This window comes from Culex pipiens, chromosome 2 (genome assembly GCF_016801865.2).
Source record: "Culex pipiens pallens isolate TS chromosome 2, TS_CPP_V2, whole genome shotgun sequence".
Classification (NCBI taxonomy): domain Eukaryota; kingdom Metazoa; phylum Arthropoda; class Insecta; order Diptera; family Culicidae; genus Culex; species Culex pipiens.
In genome coordinates this window covers 216,685,947-216,707,757 of record NC_068938.1, presented here as the reverse complement: position 1 = coordinate 216,707,757, position 21,811 = coordinate 216,685,947, and the positions used below count along the sequence as shown (strand labels likewise).

The window sequence follows — 21,811 nt, the reverse complement described above, 5'->3', positions numbered from 1 at the left end:
TTAGCAGATCCGTTTTTTCACACACAATTTATACTTGTTTTCGTAATTCGTAATTAATATTTTGTTTATTAATAATAAAAATAGGAGCTTTTATGTTGTTGCAATTTGTCGTTTTTTCTCGTAATATAAATAATAAGCTACATTTTGTTTAATTAAAAAAAAACGTTAAATCATTAATTTTAAGTAATATGAATATCACAACATTTCTTGTTTTCTTTTTTATATTTTCTCGTAGTTTTATTAACTTAAATTCACGACGACGAACTCGGTCGGTACATACTTAACGTTTTTGTAATAAACTGCGCGTTGAGTTTTTCAAAAGGATCGCGGGGTGCTTAAATTCTGCGCGATTTTTTCTTGCTTTAATCGTTTTTATAAATATATATACCGTGTGTCGAGAAAGTTTTGATAGAGAGATTTAAATTCATACGTTGTTGTTGTTGTTTGCTCCAACTTTTGCTTGCTGCAGTGCATTTTAATCACAATATAGAATCAAAGTTCTAAACAATCAGAGAAATAGAGAGTTTACTAAAGAAATTTGGGGATCTTTAGCTTTGATAAAAGTGTGGGAAAAAATAAAGGGAAATTATATTTTGTAAAATAACAACAGTTTAAATTGTTAAATTTTTGGGCGTGTCACGTGGAAGGCTGCTTTCTTCGCGGAAAACGGATCTCTTGGTAGACAATTTCGCGTGTGTTTGTGTGAAAATTCTGAGATCAAATCGGAGACGGAGACTTACCCTGGTTCTGTTGTGGCGCGTGGATTCAGGGAAAGGGTTGCTGCTGCTGCTGCTGCTGCTGTAAACGGAGCGAACCGCTGATCAGATCGAGACCGGAGAAACTGTTGCTGTTGTTGGTGGCGCTGCTGCCGACGCTGGTTGGAAGTTGAAAGTCCAACGAGCAGCTCACCGCCGCAGGTCAGGCCTCGGTTCCGCCGACCTGCTGCTGGGGCTGCTGCTGCTGCTGGGCGCAGTTCTTGGGCGTGTAAACCGACGCGTTCGGGTCCAGGTTGGAGGGACAGTTGGCAGAGTTTTGCTGCTGCTGCTGCATTTGTACTAGTTGGCCGTTGGCGACGGTCATGAGCCCGGACTGCTGCTGCTGTTGATGGTGCTGCATCGACGGAAGCACCATGGCCGGCGCGGTCGAAGTCGTGATCGTCGAGGTCAGCACACCGAGTGCGCCTAATTGATTGATCAACGGCGGACTGTTCATGACCAGGTGCTGCGACATCGGGCTTGGCTGACCTCCTCCGCCGCCACCCCCGTTTAAAGCCGACACCGACAGCAGCTGGGGCGCGTCCGAGAGTCGCAACCCGCCGACGTTACTGCTGCCCGACGAAGACGTCGGCCCCGGACCGGTCAGACAGAGCGAATCGTTTGGCATCGCCGGCATCACCGCCAGAATTTGAACCATCTTCGCCTTCAAGTCTAAAATCTCCTTATCCCTAGTACGAAGCGAACCTGCAATAAAAAAACAGACTCTCTCAAGATCATCAACTATTTCAACCAAGCAAAAAGCCTTACAAGTTGCAATCTCCAGCTGGCGGCGCGTCTCGCCGAGGGCCGAGAATAAGTCCAGCTTAACTCTCGTCTCCGCCGACAGGTTCTTCTCCAGCGTCGCGTTCTTGTCCTGCATCGCGGCCAACGCCGACATCAGCACCTCCGAGCTCTGCTGGGACTCGCGGTTGCGCAGCTGCACCTCAAACTTTCGCATCTGCAAAAAATCCAAAAGAATCTTAATATTCCACCCTCAATCTCAATCCTGCAACTCAAACCTCCTGCTCAATGCTTCGGCTCGCGCTCTCGGCGTTGTGCTTCGCCTCCTCCGAGCTCATCAGCTCCCGGCGCAACTCGCGCAGCTCGTGGTCCATCTGTTGGCGCTTGAGCTTGCACTGTTCGCCGCAGTCGGCGCTGGCCCGGGCCGCCTTCTCCTCGGCCTGCTTGCGGTGCTTGCGTTCGTTCTGGAGCTGCGACTCGAGCGACTGCCGGTGGCGCCGTTCCTCGCCCAGCCGGCGCTCCACCGTTTGGAGGCTTTGGCGCTCCTGCTGGCGTTGGGCGGTTAGCTCTTGGAATCTGGGTGGTGGGGAACGAGGAGAGGGGGTTAGTAATGATAACAACGATAAATTGCACATTAAGACTAGTCATGTGAAAGTATTTTTGATTTAAAAAAAATAAATGAGCTCTTTGTGAGTCGATCATTCGTTCAACGAACCATCGTTGCGGTCAACCCTACGCAGTCAGCCTGGCCGCTTTAAGTTTGTGATGCAAAAGTAGCAACATTAGAGTGTAACAAAATTGACTTTTTGGCGGGCATTCAAGGGCGCTCCGCCCTTCAATTTTAAGCTGGGATTTAACCCGTAAAAAAAGATTTTTTCAAAAATGTCTATTTTTGAGGCACTTTGGCCACCAATGCGTTTACCAAAAACATCACTGGCGTGTAGGCCAGATCCTTGCGCATCTTTTGGTATATATAACATTGAAGTTTGGAGCACCCTGGAGCTCGGTACAGACCTTCAAAGTTTGGCATTTTTTCGAAAAATCGTCCCCGGCAAAAAAGATATGCGTCGCACCTCGCGACGCCCGAGACGCCATTTGATTTTGCTGGGGCCGATTTTTCGAAAAAATGCCAAACTTTGAAGGTCTGTACCGAGCTCCAGGGTGCTCCAAACTTCAATGTTATATATACCAAAAGATGCGCAAGGATCTGGCCTACGCGCCAGTGATGTTTTTGGTAAACGCATTGGTGGCCAAAATGCCTCAAAAAGTGACATTTTTGAACAAATCTTTTTTTACGGGTTAAATCCCATTTAAAATTGAAGGTCGGAGCGCCAGCTCCTGTTGCGTCCAACCAAGCTCATATTTGGGATTTGGGCTCAGTATGCCCACCGGAACAAACCCTTGAATGCCCGCCAAAAAGTCAATTTTGTTACATCCTAAGCAACATACATAAATTTGAAAAGTTAAGGAAGATAATTTTGCTTCTCTCGCTGAAAATTTACATCTTAAATAATCCTTCTAGATAAACCTTCATGTTTACAGTCCAGACTCGATTATCCGAAGGCCATGGCAAAATTTCACTTCGAATAATCGAAACTTCAGATAATCAAATCACGAAAATAAAAATTTCCTTTGTCTTATTTTCGAAATGGCGATGATGAAATATTGAAAAAATGCATTTTTTAATTTTACAGGCAATCAACCATTCAAATTTGACTAAAATGGGGTCGCAGAACTCGATATTAATATTTGAAGTAAGAAATTCCAGTCCGGTTTAGTATCCCTTACGTCCCAATTGAAAATGATTGAGGTTGGTATCACTATACCACCGATCCCGACGAAATAAAAGAAAACATATAAATTTTTTTTAAACTTATTTTTTAAATTCTATTAAATTTGTTAGATTTTATTAAATTTGGTCAAAATTTCTAATTTATTTTTAATGTTCTGGAAATGCTTTATATAGGTATTTTTTTATTTTTTATTTTATTGCTTTTTTTCAATTTTCTTATATAAATAATTTTGAATCTTTTTTTAATTATGTTTTCAATATTAATTTTATTTCAATCTTATTTTTTTAAGATTTTCTATTTTTTATTATTTTTGTCATCACTTTTTTTTAATTTTTAGGTTTTTTAAATTTTAATTTATTTTATTTTTTTTTTGTTTTATTTTTTTAAATGGTTTCTATTAGGCTTTAAATGTTTTTTGGATTTTTTTTTAATATTCTTTGGAATATTTTTAATGTTTTTTTAAATATTTTTTTAATAGTTTTTTTTAATTTTAAATATTTTTTTTTAATTTCAAATATTTTTTTAAATATTTTTTTTAAATATTTTTTTAAATATTTTTTTAAATATTTTTTAAAATATTTTTTTAAATATTCTTTAAAATATTTTTTTAAATATTTTTTAAATATTTTTTTAAATACTTTTTAAATATTTTTTAAATATTTTTTTAAATATTTTTTTTAATTTTTTTTTAATATTTTTTTAAATATTTTTTTAAATATTTTTTTAAATTTTTTTTTAAATATTTTTTTAAAATTTTTTTTAAATATTTTTTTAAATATTTATTTAATTTTTTTGAAATATTTTTAAATTTTTTTTTAAATATTTTTTTTATATCTTTTTAAATACTTTTTTAAATACTTATTTAATTTTTTTTATTTTTTTAAATACTTTTTAAATATTTTTTTAAATATTTTTTTAAATGTTTTTTTTCAATATTTTTTAAATATTTTTTTTTAATATTTTTTTAAATATTTTTTTAAATATTTTTTTAAATATTCTTTTGAATATTTTTTCAAATATTTTTTTTAAATATCTTTTGAAATACTTTTTTAAATACTTATTTAATTATTTTTTTAATACCTTTTAAATATTTTTTTAAATATTTTTTTAAATGTTTTTTTAAATATTTTTTTAAATATTTTTTAAATATTTTTTTAAATATTTTTTTAAATATTTTTTTAAATATTTTTTTAAATATTTTTAAATATTTTTTTAAATATCTTTGAAATACAGTGGACTCTCTCGTTGTCGATATTGAAAAGACCGTCGAGAGCGGGAGTTATCAAATTATAGAACGGAAAATCAAAGCAATCTATTTGAAGGGACTGAAAAATTTATTGACAGCTGGAGCAATATTGATATCGAGAAGATCGACAGCCAGAGAATCCACTGTACTTTTTTAAATACTTTTTAAATAATTTTAAATATTTTTTTAAATGTTTTTTTTTAAATATTTTTTTTTAATATTTTTTTAAATATTTTTTTAATATTTTTTTAATTTTTTTTTATTATTTTTATAATTATTTTTTTAATTTTTTTTTAAATTTTTTTTTAAATGTTTTTTTTTAAATATTTTTTTAAATATTTTTTAAATATTTTTTTAAATATTTTTTTAATTTTTTTTTAATATTTTTTTTAATTTTTTTTTAAATATTCTTTTTAAATATTTTTTTAATTTTTTTTATAATATTTTTTAAATATTTTTTTTTTATTTTTTTAGATATCTTTTTGAATATTTTTTAAATATTTTTTTAAATTTTTTTTTTTAATTTTTTTTGAATATTTTTTTATTTTTTTTTTTAATATTTTTTAAATTTTTTTTTTGAATAGTTTTTTAAATATTTTATTTAATTTTTTTTAATATCCTTCTAATTATTTTAAATATTATTTTTATATTTATTTAAATATTTCTTTATATTTCTTATTTTTTTCTAAATGTTTGTTCCAAATTTTTTTCGAATATTTTTTTCGAATAATTTTTTAAAATATTTTTTTGTTTTTTTTTAAATTTTTTTGAATTTATTTTTTTTATTTAAAAAAAAAATATTTTAATAAAATATGGTTTAAAGAATTTTTTCAATATTTTTTTTAAGATATTTTTAAAATATTCAATATTTTCGACATATTTTTTAAAAGTTTTTTTTAAAGCCTACAAAAACTGTTGCAAATATTTTTCAAAGTTTAGGTCACAATTTTTGTATGGATAGCTGCCAAAATTGTTTGGAAACTTCTAAGGGTGAACAAATGACACAACATGACTTTTTTGGTCATAGGGAAGACGCATACAAGTTTGCCCCAAATTTCACAAATTTCAATTCGAATAACCGAATCTTGAAAAAAAATGTCTCTAGCATTTGGTAAATTAGCCCAGATTTTATTTTATGAAAATTTTTCTCAAATCAAACAGCAAAATATTTTTTTTAATCAGAAATTTTTAGTATTATTGGAACAGGAATTAGTAGTATTTTCTAATTAAAGGAGGTTTTAGACTACGACAAACCCGCACTTTTTCGTGTTTGGCAGTTTGCCAAACTAACAAACAATGGCAAGGCAAGCAAACAAAGCAAGTAAACAGTCAAAAAGTACGATTTCGTTTGTTTGTCATAGTTTAATACCTCCTTAATAAGCACTCTCAATATATCAATTGTATTGATATAGATCAGCGGTTCTCAATCTGTGTTTGGTCTGGTAACCCTTTTTGTTTTACTTTAAAAAAGAAGCGTTAAAATCCGTTATTGAAAAAAAAATCGCCCTGACAGTGTGGTCACTGTGTTTCTATCAAATTTCAGATTAAAAGCATGTAAGGCCGTTGCAAATATTTTTTGAAGTTTATGTCCCTCGACTCTGACCAAAGTCGAGGGGGGGGGGGGCAAAAAAATAAAAAAAAAGTATAAAAATTGAAATTACGAGCCATGGTTTCAACATTTTAATGAAAAAAGTGTTTTAAAATGCATTATACACCTGTCCAGTTGTTTTGCCATCATTAGTTTCCAATATTTCTAAGTATTCACGAAAAAAATATTTTTTGCGAAAAATAAAATTTTTGCGGTGCTGTACATTGAAATTTCATAATAATTCAAAAGTTTTTAAACAAGCCCAAACATGCTGAATATGATTATCAATGCAGAAAAATGCATTTTAGTATGTTTTCAGTTGATTAGACTTCTATTTTCATGGAAATTTTGAAGTTTTTTGGAAAAATATTTTTTTTGCCCCCTGATTTTTCAGACCAATTTTGAAGGGGGGGGGGGGGGCGACATAAACTTTGAAAAATATTTGCAACGGCCTAATTTAAATTTAATTACGTCAAGTGGAACATAAGTAAGAATGTGTTTCATGTTTCAGTATAAAATCATATTAATAAATCTTAGATTTATGTTCGCAAAAAAAAAATAGAATAAGTTTTTCCTAAAAATTTCAGTTTAAATTGCCTTCAAACCAAAAAAAAAAAGCAAGATCTAATATAAACTTCATATTTAATCTAGGTACCAAAAATACCTATTGACTGAAGGTAACAATTTTTTATCTAAATTTTCATTGCATACTTTGTGATTTTTACAAATTTTAACCACTTATTTTTTAAATTGTTTTACTGGACCTAAATTGCAATTGGGACATAGATTTTGAGGTAGTTGACAAAATGGTAAAATTTAGATCAGTAAATCATGTGTCAAAATGAAAAAGTCCCAAGTTGAAATTATTTTTGAACCTGTGTTAATTAAATTCCCAAAAAAATCTAGTGTTAATTTTGTTTTTGGGAAATGGAAATGTAATTTAAAATATTTCAATGCTTATAAAATAATATCAAAATTGTCAAAATTGTGCTATTCCCGCGTTTTTTAAAATGGCTGGTTTTTTTAAAGAACTTATTCGACATATTTCGTTGGGCGTCTATTGCAACTTTCCCATCAATATACTTTGAAAGACTCTAAATAGCATTTATGCCAATATTTGAACATGTCAATTTTTCAACCCACATTTTCAGTTTTCTAGTTTTCTTTGAAATTACTCTAAAAGTGAATGACTTTTTCAATACATTATAAATGTCCAATACATTACAAAAATCAAGTCGACTCACCTCGTCTGCAGCTCGTCGTGCTCCTTCTGTTTGACCTGCAAACAACTCTTGAGATTGGCGGTGTTGGAGTCATACTTTTGGCGCAGCTCGTTCTCGTTCTGCCGCAGCTGGCCGAGCTCGGTGCGCAGCTTCTTCGCGTCCGCCTCCATCCGGGCACAGGTTTCGCACACTTTGACGGTCTGCACCACCGTCTGGACCACGGGCGGTGGCGGCGGACCCGTCTGCTGCTGATTGCTTCCGTTTTGAGTATTGTTCGTCGACGGTGCGTCACTCGGGTGATTGTCTTTGGCGGCAGTCGTTGTGGTGGTGGTCGCGGCAGCCGTTGTCGTCGTCAGGGTGGTGATGGAGGAAGCGAGGGCTAGGGTGGCGGCCAGGCGAACCGCTGCCAGCTGCTGGTCCGACTTTTGCTTGACGCGATTCTTCCGGCCGGAACGATTGCTGGCGGCTTTCGGTTCCGTCACCGGGGGATCGCTTTCTACCGGCTGCTGCAAATGCTCCGCGGCTGATGGTTCGTAGTTGACCACGTGACCGTTTTGCTGGTGCTTCTTGTCATGGTTGCTGTTTTGGGATTGCGTCGACGCCGCTGGGACACTGTCGAACTGGGACCGTGTCGTGGGGGACGACGACGAAGACGCCGTTGAAGCCGAGTCACAGTCTTTCTTCTCCTTTGGAGAGCTGGCAGCACCGTTCGAGTGTGAACTGTCCGTCGTCGACGATCGTGAGCCTTCCTTTGCACTGTTGCTGGTCTGCTGCTGCTGCTGATGATATGAGTAGCTGCCACTGCTGCCGTTGTTGGCCTTCCCGCTTGTGGACGTGGACGAGCTGTCCTTGTCCAGACTCTTCCGGTGCGTATGTTTCGAGTGATTCACACCACCGTTCATCGTGCTGCTACCATTGCTGCTGGTAGTTGCTGTCACCACCGCAGATGACGATCCGGAACCACCTCCGGCGTGGCCATTCACGTGACTTTGAGCATTCTTACTACTATTATGATGGTTGTTGTTGCTGTGGTGGTGATGGTGGCCGTTCGTATTGCTCTGCTGGATCACCGTCGCCGAGGTCGTCGTCGTCGTCGTCAGCGTCGTGGTCGTAACGGCCACCGAAACGACCATCTCCTTGGCCGGCGCCAACTGGTGATCCTGCTGGCCGTGATCAGCCGCCATGCCAGCAGCAGCAGCTGTAGACGACTGGGAGTCACCACCGTTCGCCGCGGATTCGTCCTTTGGCAGGGCTTCCTGCAGCAGCTGCATGTAAAAGTCGTTGTCCTTGGCCACCTCGCGCTGCTTGCGCTGCCTTATTCGGTAGCCGACGTAACTCTTGAAGCCGAACCCGAGCGTGACCACCGGATAGCCAATGCTGAAAGAAAGGAATTATAGTGACTCGCATAAATGTGTCACGAGCGTAGGTCGGTACTCACCAGTGCGCCGCAAAGGGTCGACAGAGATCGAGGTGTGGTATGTTCCGGCTATCCTTCCATCGGATGGCCGCCTCCAGGTAGACGAACAGAATCCACAAAATGATGGTTGGCAGACAGATGCCTTTATCTAGAAATAAAGAGTCTCGTTGAGTCCCAGACTCTCTAAACAAACAGAGCTACTGGAAGACTGACCTGTGTGCCACACATACTGCACCCAGACGTAGGTGCTGGCCGCGAAGAACAGCCACTGCACCGGGATGAAGAACAGACACACCAGATCGGACGTGATGGCGATGCACACAAACAGTACCGAAAAGGCCTAAAAAAGGAAAATTTTAGTAAACAGGAGCAACCGATACTCGTCGTAGTACAACTTACCAGCCCCTTGTACTTGAACGAGTCATAGACTGAGCGGAGCAGCAGCCAGAACGGCCACAGAAACTCGAACCGGAACTCGAGCAGGAAGTCGGCGGTGATGACGAACGCCCATAGCAAAAGGAATTTCACGTACAGCAGGGTGTTGCTGGAAGAGGAAGAGAAGAAGATAAAGATTAGGCAAATAGTTTGTATTTTGACAGATCTATCCCTTTTTTTCTTTAATTATTATTAACCCTCTTAGAGACTACTGCTCAAATAATACTTCCCAATTAAAAAAAATCCAGTGATATTTTGACTTATAAATTAGGAGCCGGCTCCGACTGTCACAACCTCATACCCAGGACTGAAATAACCTTTAACAGCATAATCCAAATCTGATACAAAATACACTTTCCCATAATTTCTCAGCCAGCCAGACTTGTGAATAAAAAAGATTGGCAAAGTCACAAAAAATAGTCAAACCAATAAAAAAAAAGTTCAACAAATTCAAGAGCTTTTCTTTTTAATTTGTTATGAGATGAACAATAAGTTGAAATAATAAATAGTTTATGCAAAAACTTGCATACAGCATTTTTTGCAATTCGGATAAACATTTTTGACTAGGATAATTATCCGATAATTATCAGTGAAACCTTTGTTTCCTTGCTTAAGTTTGACATCTTTGTATTTGGCCAACTCAAAAAGTATTAGTTTTTAATACAAGTGTTTAAAAGCTGCAATTTTCAGTACTCAAATGAGTACCATAATTTATTTTTCAACATATAAAATATAAGTAGGCCATATCGTCAATATATCATGAGTAGGAAAAGTAAGTATTCATTTTATAATAACATAATAATCATTTATTATCACAGTTTTTGCAATCCCGTTTTGTTTTGAAAAACAAAATTCGCATTCGCATTCGCATGGAGATGGTGATCTTAGCGGGTTGCAGACTGGATTTCGTCATGTATGTGTGATGATTGTCCAGCTCAGGTTGCATAGAAATTGATTAAAGGGAATTAAAACCAATTCTACCAGAACAGAACAGGCAGCACCATGAAAGCCATCCATTGCCGGCCGCTCCCATCTCCACCATACACCGGGACAGGAATAAGGATTAGGAGCACGGGAAGTGTTGATGCTAAACTTACTTAGAAAAAGGTAGCGAAACCGCAGGCTCTTTTTCCCAACCCTATTGTGGAACTCGATCAAACTGACCGTTTGACCAAATTTGATCGAATTTAAACAACAAGACTGCGTAAGCATCGCGTGGAGTTGGTAGTTGTACAAGGTAAAGGTCTGGGAGTCGCCCTTTGCAAGCGATACGACCGTTGGCATAAGTGAGGTTAAAGGTTGGTTAAACCAGAGGCGACTCGTCCACCTGTTCAACCTGTTCATTGAACAGGTAGCCGATTTCAAGCGAATAATTATTTTATTTAAGTACCACGGTGCTTTTTAAACCAGCAACATACAATAATTGTTTATTACAATTTTTGTTTGAATATACGTTAACAAAATCAACGCCCTATGTTCAGCAGCGCTGCATGCACCGAAAAAGCTTTGCCCCGCCACCCTTTACTCTTTTCAACCCACCAATACTTAAGCCAAAAATTCGAGCAGCCCTGCGGGCCACGCGCAAATGCTCGTCGCGTTCAACACCGACCCTCTGAACGTCGGGGATAAAATCTCCATACAGAAAAACTTCAACACATGTAAAGAGCTTCCTATTCATACGCAGCGGCGGTATCGATGTGTTAGTAAATCAGGTTCAATCTGAGAGCGTGAACTGACAGCATTTTTGGGAGAGAGCGAAATGCCACCCCCAGGCCCCAGCCGACTTAGCTCGCTCAGCTCTCCAGGGAGCTGCATGCAAAAGGTAAACAAGCCAGCGCGTTGACAGCACGTTGAGAGCATGATTACATGAGAGAGCGCGAGAGCACCACAGATATTGCTCTATATTTGGCGCACTTTTAGGCATCAGGCTGTGTTGCGCAGACTGGAATGTTCAACTGCGCGCGTTGAACCTCTTCGATCTTCTCTGTTACAAGGGGATTCTTGCTCTACTGGAAAGTGATGTAATGTTAAGTTAAGATAGTGTGATTGATAGATTGAATTGAAACAATTGAAACAAAAAAGTACTGTGCTTTTTCCAGAATCGGGACACATGAGAAAAATTATGACAGTAGTTTCAATTATGATCGTTATTTTATTTTTCGGATATTTCTATTTAAAGCGGATTTTAAGCGGTCCTTAAAAAGTTTAAGATTTGATGCCATTAAATGCTCCAAAAACGACTGTGTTTATTCAGACTGTAGTCCCGGTTCACTCTAGTTGAATCTATTATTATCATATACTGTAGCATGAATTTGTTCTGAAAACTTTTTTTCACTTATGAGCAATTCTCTGAGATTTCGGTCATTCGATTTTTTTTGTATTTTTTAATCCGGCTGAAACTTTTTTGGTGCCTTCGGTATGCCCAAAGAAGCCATTTTGCATCATTAGTTTGTCCATATAATTTTCCATACAAATTTGGCAGATGACTGAGAAAAAAAAAGATACACGGTAAAAAAAATTTGGTGATTTTTAATTTAACTTTTTGTCACTAAAACTTGATTTGCAAAAAAACACTATTTTTAATTTTTTTTTATTTTTTGATATGTTTTAGAGGACATAAAATTCCAACTTTTCAGAAATTTCCAGAATGGGCAAAAAATCTTTGACCGAGTTATGATTTTTTGAATCAATACAGATTTTTTCAAAAAATCGAAATATTGGTCGCAAAAAATTTTCAACTTCATTTTTCGATGTAAAATCGAATTTGCAATCAAAAAGTACTTTAGTGAATTTTTGATAAACTGCACCGTTTTCAAGTTATAACCATTTTTAGGTAACTTTTTTGAAAATAGTCGCAGTTTTTCATTTTTTAAAATTAGTGCCCATGTTTGCCCACCTTTGAAAAAAATATTTTTGAAAAGCTGAGAAAATTCTCTATATTTTGCTTTATTGAACTTTGTTGATACGACCCATAGTTGCTGAAATATTGCCATGCAAACGTTAAAAAACAGGAAAATTCATGTTTTCTAAGCCTCACCAAAACGTAAAAATAAAAGCAATTGGAAAGAAAAAAGCTTTAAAAACATTTTTTAACATTGAACAGGGACATCATTCGGGCACGAGTCGCCTCTGGGTTAAACAAAATCATCATAATTTTTTGCATCTCCATACAATAGTGGTGTCTTCGGAAAACGATTTGGATTTTTAGGTACACGAAAATAATCCGATTTTTTAAAACTTTTTATCGCTAAAAGTTGTATTTCCAAAATACGTACTTTTCAATTTTGAGATATGTTTTAGGGGATTATAAACGACATCTTTTGAATCATAGAGCATGATGGTGCAACATCTGGCTCCAGATATGATTTTTTGAAAAAAAAAAAAAAAGTCGTTGGGGAAAGTGGGGCAAGTGTAACAAGCTAAGAAAATGCTCGTTATAACCCATTAAAAACGTTAAAAAATCTGTCGGATTTTTTAGAATCATCTTATTCCAGGTCTTGACTAAGACTTTGATAGAACAAGTTATTGAAAAATCCTGTTTTTTATGTTAAAAATTGGTTTTAAAATTTTTGATTTTCCATACGTTCTACTCAACTAGTGGGGCAAGACGAACAACCCGTTGGGGCAAGAGGAACAATCATGATACAACATGTTAATTTGCTAAAAATTGAACTGTTATCACTTAGATACATCAGATAAGAATGTATTTGAAACGTTTCTTTCATTTTTAGATTAAACCCTAAGCCTTATTTTGTACTTTCCAAAAATTATAAGAAAACTAAGGTTCTGACAAAAACTTCATTCAATCTTATTCCCCGTGGCGTTTACGTCGTTTAGGCGGTTATGTGGTAGTAGAATCAGCTAATTGCATTGCTAGCAACAATTCCTCATACTGGAAATAATCAAAAGTGTAAAATTTCTAAGTATCACTTAATTAGCCTGTAGTTTTCAACTGATATCTTGGAAACTTTCTGATCTCTTAAAAAATAAAATTTTAAAATCAAGCATAACTTTTGAAAAGATCTACAAATAGATATTTTCCCTCATTCCATATTTTAAACCAGACTCTAAAATTGCTTTTTAAAAGATCAGAAAATTTCACGAAAGTTTATTTTTAACATTAATAACAACCAAAAAATAGTTTTTAAGATATTGAAGAAAATTAGCCCAATTTAAAAAAAAATGCCAAAAATGGTAAAATTTCTTCAAATTATAACCTAAAAGTAACTCTTAAAAGATGCATTTTATCAAAAAAATCGGTAAAGTACTTTGCTATTGCCAATTTGATTAAGCTTTTAAAAATATTTTTCTAACGGCTTTTCGACTTTTCTAAAAAAAGCTTTTTTTTTCAAAAAATCATATCTTTGGAAAATTTTGCACCATCATGCACTATGGCTCAAAAGATGTCTTTTTGGGTCCCATTAGATCTTTTTTTCGTATTAGTCCTAATTCACAACTTTGCCGAAAACAGCAAAACGATCAGAAAATCCAATTTCAAGAAACAGATTTTCATATATTTAAGTACACATTTTGTATGATCAGCTTGCAAAATTGTATGGAGACTTGTACGGAAACACTCATAATGCAAAATTGTTTCTTTTGACATCAGGAATGTATGGATAAAACCAAATCGAAAAATACAAATTTAAAATTCCGATATGATTGGTGAGAAAAGAGAACTACTCAGTAACGAAATAGTGATCATTTAGTTTTTTTTAATACGTTTTCAGTTCTGTTATAGGCCCCCAAAACCAAAGCTAAAAACTCGATTCGCCACCTACATTCGAGTAGGAGAACTTTGGTGCAAGGTTACGTTTACGTTTTTGCGCGATAAGTGCAAAGGCGAGTGAAAACTATTTTAAGGTTTTTTAAAAGAAAATTGATCTTTTGGAATAAAATAAAGTTAACAGGAGGTAAGAAATAAAAAGTTCTATCGATTGACTTTTTGATTTTTTTGCTAAGTTGCCTTTTTCATTGAAAATTCTGAGATCCGGATTGAAAACGCGAGAATGAGGTTAGATTGCAAATTTTGAAAATCATTCTAATTACCATTTTTCAAGCAGAGCTTTGCTTTTATGGTAGAAGTGACTTAAAAAAATATTTGTCCACTTGAATAATCTAAATTCTCAATTGATTAGTTAGGTATTGGTTGATTAAAACATTCCCTTATTTTGAATCAGATAATGAACAGGTTAAATCGGACATCACAAAAATATTTTCATTTATATCAATTAAGCTATTTATTTCTTACCTGAAAATGGTATAATTTTCTATTAATGTCGATTTTATGGTGAAATAAAACAATTTCAAATTTCAAACCAACTTACTCGCTGTAGGTTATAATGAAAACATCACCCCAAGTTTCAGCGCCCTCTAGTGGGTGGTAATTTTGACGTTTGATTGCCTATTATATTTGTCAATTTTCAATATTTCAAAATTTTGTTTTAGTTTATAATTTACTTCCAACAAGCTAGTTTTGTTTTTTTTTCTTGTTAATTCGGCATACAAATATTTTAATCACGAGTTTTCAAAATACAAGCAATTGGTGATTTTTTAGATATAGGATTCAATGTTGAATATCATGAGCTTGAATTAAATTACTAAATTTACTTCAATAAATGAATTAATAACTCCACAAAATTCCACTCACTCATAACTTCCCAATTACATACAAATTGCCTGCATTTATGTCACTTTTCTTTTCCACAAATTTTTGCAGGCGATTTGCTGCCAGGACGACGAAAAAACACCGGCACTCGGTTTGGCTTGACCAAAACATCTGCTTCCACTATCAGCCGGTGTCGGTCGTTTGCTCTTCTTGTTTCTTTGCATTTTCCACCAACCAACACCAAGTCAGCGGAAAGAAAGAAAAAGTGCTGCTGCACGCATTCGTAAAAAAGGAAAAACACATCCTTACTCCATTCTGCGGTCATTGTTCTTGTTCGAACCGAATTTACTTGTAGAAGGTACTTATGCAATTTAGGGCTCACTTCTTTTTGAGCTTTTTTTTACTCATTTTTATGTGCGGCCTTAAGCTGCTTCAAGCGAAAACATTAACGGAAGAAGGATATGATGACCTTCTTTTTGTTTTGGTGAGAGTGCCACCTGCTCTCACCAGCTGATACGATACCGTTTATATTAACTATGTATTTACTGTTACACATTGGTTATTCTTCGTAAATGGTAACCACAAAAGCATGTGTTTACTTTTATTAGTTCACTGAACAGGGGTAATGCAAATTGTGGGGAAATTTGCTGATAAATTTCATTTGCACCAAAGAATGGGATGGATATTATTCATCGGGAAAGAAAAGTGTCACGCAAGTGTGTTTTGCGTTTTATTGTTATTTTAGACTATATTTATTCAGAGGCGACTCGTGCCCGAATGATGTCCCTGTTCAATGTTAAAAAATGTTTTTAAAGCTTTTTTCTTTCCAATTGCTTTTATTTTTACGTTTTGGTGAGGCTTAGAAAACATGAATTTTCCTGTTTTTTAACGTTTGCATGGCAATATTTCAGCAACTATGGGTCGTATCAACAAAGTTCAATAAAGCAAAATATAGAGAATTTTCTCAGCTTTTCAAAAATATTTTTTTCAAAGGTGGGCAAACATGGGCACTAATTTTAAAAAATGAAAAACTGCGACTATTTTCAAAAAAGTTACCTAAAAATGGTTATAACTTGAAAACGGTGCAGTTTATCAAAAATTCACTAAAGTACTTTTTGATTGCAAATTCGATTTTACATCGAAAAATGAAGTTGAAAATTTTTTGCGACCAATATTTCGATTTTTTGAAAAAATCTGTATTGATTCAAAAAATCATAACTCGGTCAAAGATTTTTTGCCCATTCTGGAAATTTCTGAAAAGTTGGAATTTTATGTCCTCTAAAACATATCAAAAAATAAAAAAAAATTAAAAATAGTGTTTTTTTGCAAATCAAGTTTTAGTGACAAAAAGTTAAATTAAAAATCACCAAATTTTTTTTACCGTGTATCTTTTTTTTTCTCAGTCATCTGCCAAATTTGTATGGAAAATTATATGGACAAACTAATGATGCAAAATGGCTTCTTTGGGCATACCGAAGGCACCAAAAAAGTTTCAGCCGGATTAAAAAATACAAAAAAAATCGAATGACCGAAATCTCAGAGAATTGCTCATAAGTGAAAAAAAGTTTTCAGAACAAATTCATGCTACAGTATATGATAATAATAGATTCAACTAGAGTGAACCGGGACTACAGTCTGAATAAACACAGTCGTTTTTGGAGCATTTAATGGCATCAAATCTTAAACTTTTTAAGGACCGCTTAAAATCCGCTTTAAATAGAAATATCCGAAAAATAAAATAACGATCATAATTGAAACTACTGTCATAATTTTTCTCATGTGTCCCGATTCTGGAAAAAGCACAGTACTTTTTTGTTTCAATTGTTTCAATTCAATCTATCAATCACACTATCTTAACTTAACATTACATCACTTTCCAGTAGAGCAAGAATCCCCTTGTAACAGAGAAGATCGAAGAGGTTCAACGCGCGCAGTTGAACATTCCAGTCTGCGCAACACAGCCTGATGCCTAAAAGTGCGCCAAATATAGAGCAATATCTGTGGTGCTCTCGCGCTCTCTCATGTAATCATGCTCTCAACGTGCTGTCAACGCGCTGGCTTGTTTACCTTTTGCATGCAGCTCCCTGGAGAGCTGAGCGAGCTAAGTCGGCTGGGGCCTGGGGGTGGCATTTCGCTCTCTCCCAAAAATGCTGTCAGTTCACGCTCTCAGATTGAACCTGATTTACCAACACATCGATACCGCCGCTGCGTATGAATAGGAAGCTCTTTACATGTGTTGAAGTTTTTCTGTATGGAGATTTTATCCCCGACGTTCAGAGGGTCGGTGTTGAACGCGACGAGCATTTGCGCGTGGCCCGCAGGGCTGCTCGAATTTTTGGCTTAAGTATTGGTGGGTTGAAAAGAGTAAAGGGTGGCGGGGCAAAGCTTTTTCGGTGCATGCAGCGCTGCTGAACATAGGGCGTTGATTTTGTTAACGTATATTCAAACAAAAATTGTAATAAACAATTATTGTATGTTGCTGGTTTAAAAAGCACCGTGGTACTTAAATAAAATAATTATTCGCTTGAAATCGGCTACCTGTTCAATGAACAGGTTGAACAGGTGGACGAGTCGCCTCTGATATTTATAATTCTTGAAACATTTTAAATGGTAATTTATGTTCAGGTTAAATTGTGTGAAATCAGGTGTTTTTTCTTCAAATCAATCATATTTCATAGGATGTAACAAAAATTACTTTTTGGTGTGACTACATTTAAATGTATTCAGTCCAGACTTGTTTATCCGAAGGTTTGTATGGGACTTCAGATAATCAAGTTTTTTTTGTATTGTTTTTGTTTCGTTAAGGAGCTATTACACTACGGCAAACAAACTCGCACTTTTTGACAGTTTGCCAGTTTGTCTTCTTTGTTTGTTTGCCTGAATTTGTTTGTACAATCGTCAGTCTGCATAAATTTTGCGTTGTTTGCGAGTTTACCGCAAACAAGTTTGCGAGTTTGGCAAACTGTCAATCACGAAAAAGTGCGAGTTTGTTTGCGGTAGTTTTATAGCTCCTTTACTCTTAACATAAAATTCGAGTTCTCCAAATTTTCATGATTTTTCAATAATTTTTTAAAATTTTCAGGGTGATTTTTTCAAGTGACGGTAGAGTAGTTCGGTAGGATTAAGCAAATTTTATTTCGAGATCTAATCTAATGTATAATCTAATTACAATCTAACACAAACGCAGCCAGTCCTACTACGTTCTATTTACCGCAGAGAGGATTCTGTGAACGGACCAAATTTCACAGAATCTAAAGGGGAGGACGGATGCGTGGACATACCGTACCAAACGCTCCAGAGGGTCATACAAAATGGGCATGTGTTCAGAAATCTAAGCCATTAACAGAAATATTTCGATCGGTTTAGAGTAAACTTGTAGGTTTTTATTAAAACCCTTTTTTTTGTTTGTTGTTCGGTTCATACTCTCTCAAAACACACACAAAATCATGATTAATCCGGAACGTTTAAGTACGGTATGTCCACGCATCATTCGTCCTCATTAAATTAAAAATGAAAATGTTAAAATGTGAACCGTTTAAATAATTCTTACTGCAGTTAATGCAACGCAGTAGGCCTGGCCGCTTCAATGAGAGCAATACATTTCGGGCAGTCTCGAAAGTACTGCAATTCTTAATAATGACAAGAAAGAACATGGGGATAATTTCTTCGAACTGGCTGCGCTTGTTTTTAATTAGATTATATTACAGATTAGAATAGGTAGTTAAATTGCCAAAATATTTTTTTTTTATTTTAGATTTTTTTTTCATTTTTCATGATTAAAAAACAATTTTTTGGGAAAAAATCAAACATGTAGCCATACAAAATTTTAAAACTATTTTTAGGTTCAAAATTATTTTACAATCGAAATTTACCTTTTTGAACAAGTGCACCTTTTTCAATTTTAAGGCACTTTTAGGCACTAGCATTTTCGAAAAATTTTGATTGTTTTGTAATTTCAAATATTTTGTATGTGATAAGCTCCTCTACAATTTTCCCTTATTTTTTCGAATTGGGTTTTTCTCAGTGTCACCTGATTTGCAGTTTTTTTTAAAGGGACCTATAAACATATGAAACACAGTAGCTTTTAGGACCTTTTCAAAAAAAACTCTGAATTTTTTCTTTTGACGACATCTAGAAACTATTGGTTTGATTTTCAATGTTAAAAATTAAACTACATATTATATATTAAATTTTCTGCTCTTTTCAATTCAAATAATGTGAGTTTGAACAGGTCTAATTTTACAATGTTTTGTACTTTGTTTAAAAAAAATAATGATTCGACACCACGAATTAATGAAATTTTCATCAGGTTCTGTTGATTTTCAAATTAAAAAAATTATAAAAAAGAAGTAATACTTAACCAACCAATTTTTCAACCTTGCAAATTACAAGGACAAAACCACATTTTAGCATGAAAGCATTTGTTTTAACATATGAAGTAATATTTAAACAAATCCCTTTCGAAAATTGTAGTTTGTTTTCATCTTTGATTTGCTTGGAGACAGCGCTTTGAGCGGTTTTCAGACTGGATCTCGCCATGTATATGTAATGAATTCTATAGTTCAGTTTGGTTAGGAATTGGTAATTGAGAACAAAACTGTTTCCACCAAAACAGATATCCAACGTCATAATAACGGGTAAGAAAAAGGGTTCGGTAGACGGGAAGTATCGATGCTTCACTTGTTTAAGAGGACAAGGGAAATTCTCCACGAAATCCCCAAATAAGTTTCACCCGGAGTTGTACATTTTTTGAGACGGTGAAAGGTCTAGGATACGCCCTAAGCAACCGTTACGACCAAATGCAATATTTTTGTTTTTCAATTTAAAAAAAAAAATCCAAGAAAGACCAAAATCTGCTGCTGCTTTCTAGACTAGAAGATTCATGTTTGTGTTGTCTCAAATGGGAAATGGCAACTTTTAGCTTGGTTGAACTATAGGGTGGTTCAAGCTTAGGGTGTTTCAGAAAAAATAACTTTCCAGGAAAAAGTTATTTAGTAGCAGCTCGCATTTAACATTTGAAGAACATTTCTGGAGTTTTTTTTTTAAAAGGTCCAATAAACCAAGCCTTTTGGGTGTTTTTAATACCCCTGACAAAACCCCAGATTTAAACTCGGTGCACTTCTAGAGCTCTGGAAAACACATATTTGCTCTAGAAAAATGTATGTTGGATATTGATCAATAATAACAGCCGAACCCGAGATATTTATTTCATTTTTTCTCAAACTATCACTTTTTTAAGTATAAGAGCATTTAAAGGACGTAAAAGATGACCATCTCAAAGTATTTTTGAATTTGATACTTCGTAAGTTGAACGAGTACCGATCGAATGACGGTTAAATTTTCCCAAAAATATTTTTATCAAAATTCCACATTAAAACTGTATTTTTCAGTACAATAAAACAAATAAAACAGATATTAATGGGGTTAGAAACATTCCTGACGAAATCGCAAAACGTGGAAAATAGAACTTCAAGTTAAGCATCCTCAGCTTATTCTGAATATCCTACATATTTTTCCAGTTAAATATAGGTATTAACTATCAGTCAATTCGATCTCACTTTCTAACCAGTAAAAAATTTCAAAGGTAGATAGGCAGAAATGGTAGGTAAAAATGTACAATCATTTCCATTTCCAAAAAGGACCTCCTTCCTCCCTGCCCCACAACACAACAACCTCCCACAATTCCTGCGTTTCTCTCTGTTTCTCTCCTTCTCTCGCGCGCGGAAGGGTCGCCATCACAGAAATCTTCTTCTGCCCCATCCCACCCACCACAACAACAAGCTGCCTCCACCACCCCGAAGAGCCCTCCCTCCCCCGGGGACGGCCACTGACCTGCCAATCTGTTCTGCTATTTTGTTCCTCTTGATGGGTCGCCGGATCTTGCCACAGTCGGCATTTCTCCTCTTCATTATCCGCTGGCTGCTGGTTCCTAGTGCTGCCGTGGGTCGTCCGTGGTTGTTCCTGGTTCAGCGCCGGAGGGAGAGGCCACCACCTGGAGAGGAACCAGCTGGTTTCGGTTCGGTTTCCTTCCTTCTCCGGATGCTGGTGGCCACTTGCGACTGCTTGCTTTACGAGGGTTCGAGGGGCAAGCGGGAGGACACACTCTCGCAAAGTGCCACTCTTGGCAAAAACTATTTTTCCTTGTTTTTGATTTTTCGCGTGTTAAATTTAGAACGATTTTTTTTTCTTTTCCTTTTCAGATGGCTCCCGTCTCTCTCTTTGACTCTGTGTCGCTTCTCAAATGGTTGAAAGTTTTTTTTTTCTTTTCTTCTGCTTTTATTTGTGTTGCTTCTCTTTAGCAGCACCCACTCACGGTTTACATCTCACTGCTGCCAGCCAATCAACCTGGTTCCGGAGGTTGTGGTTGTTCCGCCGCCACGGGAAAAGCCAACTAGATTTTCGCACCAGATTTTTTTTTTCGCACTTTTTCTCCCCTTTGCTGGATCGGATATTCACTTCCCACAACACATCAACACACACATTTTGCAACCATCGCAGCAGCCTCTGACCGACGACGACGAAATCGAAATCAATCCGGATTCTGGTCCTTTTTCCCCGATTTGCGCTTCCTGTTTGCTAAACTTTTCCCTTCCCGGGGGCAATCCGCGTCGCAACCCTAGAACTGGTGGAACCGATGGGGACACATTGCGGACGCAGCCGAACGGAACAAACTTTTTTTTTCTCTTCTCCTCCGATACTTTTCTTTCTCGCCAAACTTTTGCTTCCCGGATTCTGCCTCGGCTGGACTTCTTCTCGACACTGAAATATCGAAATGTCGCGATGATGGAAGCTGGCTCTGGCTGAAAACACAAGATGGAAAGGTGGTTACCGACAAAGCAAAGATGTCAAAATTTATTAAAATTTTATTCAAAATTTAATAAATTGAGATAAATTTCAGTGGTAAAACAAATAGATTTCAATATTTTATCACTTTCAAACCAAACATTCTCCAAAAAACAATAAAATTTCAACGAAATTTGTCAAATTCTAAATCAGCTGTAACCG

General features: G+C 35.6%; 1 protein-coding gene across 1 annotated transcript; it reads right to left on the bottom strand.

Moving 5' to 3' along the window:
• Nucleotides 1-437: 437 nt before the first annotated feature.
• Nucleotides 438-21,579, bottom strand: LOC120425092 (macoilin). The gene is made up of 8 exons (XM_039589485.2): nucleotides 20,639-21,579; nucleotides 9,163-9,307; nucleotides 8,977-9,103; nucleotides 8,785-8,911; nucleotides 7,368-8,723; nucleotides 1,775-2,072; nucleotides 1,524-1,713; nucleotides 438-1,460 (listed from the first exon to the last, which is right to left on the bottom strand). Exons 1-8 carry the CDS (start codon nucleotides 20,713-20,715, stop codon nucleotides 919-921), a joined length of 2,862 nt encoding a protein of 953 aa, XP_039445419.1. The 5' UTR covers nucleotides 20,716-21,579; the 3' UTR covers nucleotides 438-918.
• Nucleotides 21,580-21,811: the final 232 nt, after the last annotated feature.